Genomic DNA, 3,445 nt, shown 5'->3' with positions numbered 1-3,445 from the left:
CAGTAAAATAATATCTTTCAAAAATAGATTTCTAAGGCTTGGAACCTCGGAATTCATTTTCGGGCATACGCCCAAGTCTCATATTTTATTGCGGACCTCCTAGGATCGTCAGAACACGGATCCGAGTCCATTTTCTCAAAATATTGACCAAAGTTAACCATAATCAAATTTTAACTCTAGAAATTTCTATTTCTCATATTTTCACATAGAAGGCTTTTCAGATATAGGTCCGGACCACACACGTAAATGAAGGTGAGGTAAAAAGGAGGTTTTTAGGTCTCGGAACACTGAATTCACTTGCAACACAAGTGATGACCTTTTGGGTCATCACAGTTGAATTAGTGGTTGCAAATACTAATTTGTGCCTATTTGACTTGGGCTCTTCTTGATAAAGAGAGCCTAAGTCTAGGAAAATTAGTCCAACAAGAAATTGGGGCGTATTCAAGAGATTGATAGCCCCAATTAAAGGGTTAAAACTAGAGATAGTAATACCCGACTTGAACCTCAATTGCTTGCACAAATTATCATACCCAATTGGTCTTGAGAAAGTCAATTAGGGCAAAATTACTCAAACTATCAAGAGATATAGAGTGAATAGTATCATGTAATGGTTATATCGTAATCCCTAACATGACAACTTAGCCGTAGACTCGAGAACCCGTCAAGTGTCCACCTAGGAGAAAGTCACTTCCCTAGTGCCTTTTAACTATTTAAACAACTTTCAAGTATTTCACTCTTAACTTAATTGAGCATCTTATTAGCTTTAAATTATAAGTAATCAAAAGACCAATTATGATTAGAAGTGTAATTAAGATCAATTACGCATCTCGAACTTAGATAGAAACCCAATTCCCATTTCTAGCTCCCTATGGAAATTGATCCCGACCTTCTCGGGTAAAAGCTGCTTCGACCACTCTCGTGACTTTGAGTAGTGGAGGGTTGGCCACGATCAGCAATCAACGGCACCGATGGAATTACAAGCTCAGACGGTAAAAATCCCTATAGATCCAGTACAAAATAAGATAGATATGGCTATAGCAGTAAGAAAATTAACATTCTTGGCGGGATTAGGGGCTCCATAACCAACCCTAGCTAACATTTTCCAAGGCAATAGGTCACTATAGCAAGGATTGAAATTGAACTATTATCCTCCTATCATTAAGGACGGAATAAAAATAGTTAGACTGAACTACATAGAGGTGGAGGAGAAAAATAGGAAATGGAGGACAAGCCTAATTGGATAAGTAATAGGTGGATCCCCTCTATTTAAGGAGATGCTGAAATTTGTGTATGGTATGTGGCACTTTGTATCGACATCACAGGTATTACTCCACAACGAAGCTTACTTTAACTTTAAATTCAGTTTGATGAAGATAGAGATCTAGTGCTTCGAAATGGACCATACACATTCAACAATGGGCCAATGATATTGAAGCAATGGGAGCCAGATTTCCAAATGAGCAAGGAAGCTACGAACAATATCCCAGTTTGGGTGAATTTCCCTGGATTGCCTATACAATACTGGATGGGGGAAAATCTGGGAAGGATAGCAAGCTCTATAGGGAAACCGATTTGCACAGATAAACTAATAGCCCAAGAAGCAATTATATCTTATGCACGCATGTTGATCGAAATGGATGTGTCTCAACCATTTCCTGAGACAATGCTAATTAAAAATGTTGATGGCAAACACAAAGAGAAGATATTGAGCTATGATTGGCAACCATCTTTTTGTCAAGAATGCCTTTAAATAGGGCATCATACAGGTGAATGCAATGCACAAGTAGAAATGACACAAAAAACTGGCCCTGCTCCTAAAGGTCAGGCAGGGACTAAATGTCGCGCCCCTTTTTCTCATGAAAACGGGTTTCGACGTTGACAACTCTTTTAAAGGAAGGGTTAAAAAAGAGAGTCGTCATCTAACGGATTAAGGTGCGTTAGGAAACCTATTTTTAGATAACTCTGTTTAATCAGTTCACGCCACCAAAGATCGGGTAAGGGCTCGAAATTACCTCGAAGAGAAGGGGTTAGGTATTCTTCGAGGTCCACAATTGTGGGTCCCAGTCGAACTCAATTATGTGAATTAGTCTAATAAAGAAACGAGGAAATAATTTAATAAGGATGGGGGGTTCTAAGTATTTTAGCCTAAAGGATCACCCCGTGCCACATAAATAATACTTCGTAACTCCCACAAGACGGGGTGTTACTCATATTATTTAGCGGGCACATACTATCATCTCCTGCTACTCGATTACTATCTTTAAGTTGTTTACGTGACACGATCTAATCAATTCTAACTCGTATCCTATGCATGCACTACCCGTCCCTTACCTATGATCCTGGAGGCATTGGGACCTCTATTTTGGATGGTTCTAGACTCAACTTAGGTTGCTCAAAATTGCAAAACTAGATGACATACAAAACAAGTTGGACTTTCGTACAAGAACAGTTAAAGGCTCATTTTAGCCTCCACATACTAAGTAGCAAATGCACGCAAATAGATTAGCACGTTGACAGTTTTAACAGTTAAGTCTATTGGATCCTATGGAAATGGTTTCTACGTGATTCTGGATTTTTTAAACACGCTGACAATTTATGAAGGTAATTTCTAGGTGATTCTATAATTGCCCATTGATTTCAATTATAGGCTTTTAAACTTACCGGTCGGTTATCTATGTGATTTTCTCGACAGTCGACAAAAATGCTCAGAATTATTTAGTTACTCCTATAAGCATGCTTTCTAGTGGCATTTAGCGAGACGCTATGCAGAGTTTCAATTTTAGTAACTAACACAAATAATAATTATCCCTATTTGCATGAGTTCTAACCTTGGTAATTGAAACTGCTATATATAATTAATTAAAACCTATAGATATGATTTCTAAAGAGGCAGATTCGAATGCACTGTAATGCAAATTGAACTTGGTAGGCAATATATTCACAAAATTTTATTTGAGCCAAAGCAAGTTCCTATAGGCAGGTTTTCTAATAATAATAGTGAACACCTATAAGCATGTCATCTAACATACAATAGCAGAATAGACCTATAGGAAGGCTATCTAACACAATAATAGAATGAGCCAAGCAAACACCTATAGGCAGGATTTCTACCCATTCCCATGCAAACGTTAAAACTAAGCCCAGTTTTCCCAATTCACTATTGCCCCAATCGTTATTACAAATAATTATTACAGACCACAATTAAAATATTTGAATTACAGAGTATATAAACTATAGGAAGCCTGCAGCAGGCCCAAATGCACCTGGACGAACCAGGTCTTCAACTCGCAGCATCTCCAAAGCCCATTTTCATAGGTAAAACATGACCAATGGTGAGTGATTCACCCATATCTCATAGATAATCATACATAACCCAAATCTCTAGTGTGTCAAAGTTTCCAAGGGTTTCAAGAACCCAGGGCAGTGCTCACACTAGAGAAGAATG

The 3,445-nt window shown here is 38.1% G+C and overlaps 1 protein-coding gene across 1 annotated transcript; it reads left to right on the top strand.

Moving 5' to 3' along the window:
- The first annotated feature begins 968 nt into the window (after positions 1 to 968).
- On the top strand, positions 969 to 1,750 carry LOC138869495 (uncharacterized). The gene is made up of 2 exons (XM_070147114.1): positions 969 to 989; positions 1,364 to 1,750. Exons 1-2 carry the CDS (start codon positions 969 to 971, stop codon positions 1,748 to 1,750), a joined length of 408 nt encoding a protein of 135 aa, XP_070003215.1.
- Positions 1,751 to 3,445: the final 1,695 nt, after the last annotated feature.

This window comes from Nicotiana sylvestris, chromosome 5 (genome assembly GCF_000393655.2).
Source record: "Nicotiana sylvestris chromosome 5, ASM39365v2, whole genome shotgun sequence".
Lineage (NCBI taxonomy): Eukaryota > Viridiplantae > Streptophyta > Magnoliopsida > Solanales > Solanaceae > Nicotiana > Nicotiana sylvestris.
This window is presented reverse-complemented; position numbering and strand designations above follow the sequence as displayed.

What these genes read in the sequence shown, in the direction of transcription:
- LOC138869495 (XM_070147114.1), top strand. Translation starts at nt 969, where the DNA reads ATGGAATTACAAGCTCAGACG. An exon ending in TGGAATTACAAGCTCAGACG is followed by an intron (nt 990 to 1,363) that starts GTAAAAATCCCT and finishes CTTTAAATTCAG; the next exon opens with TTTGATGAAGATAGAGATCT.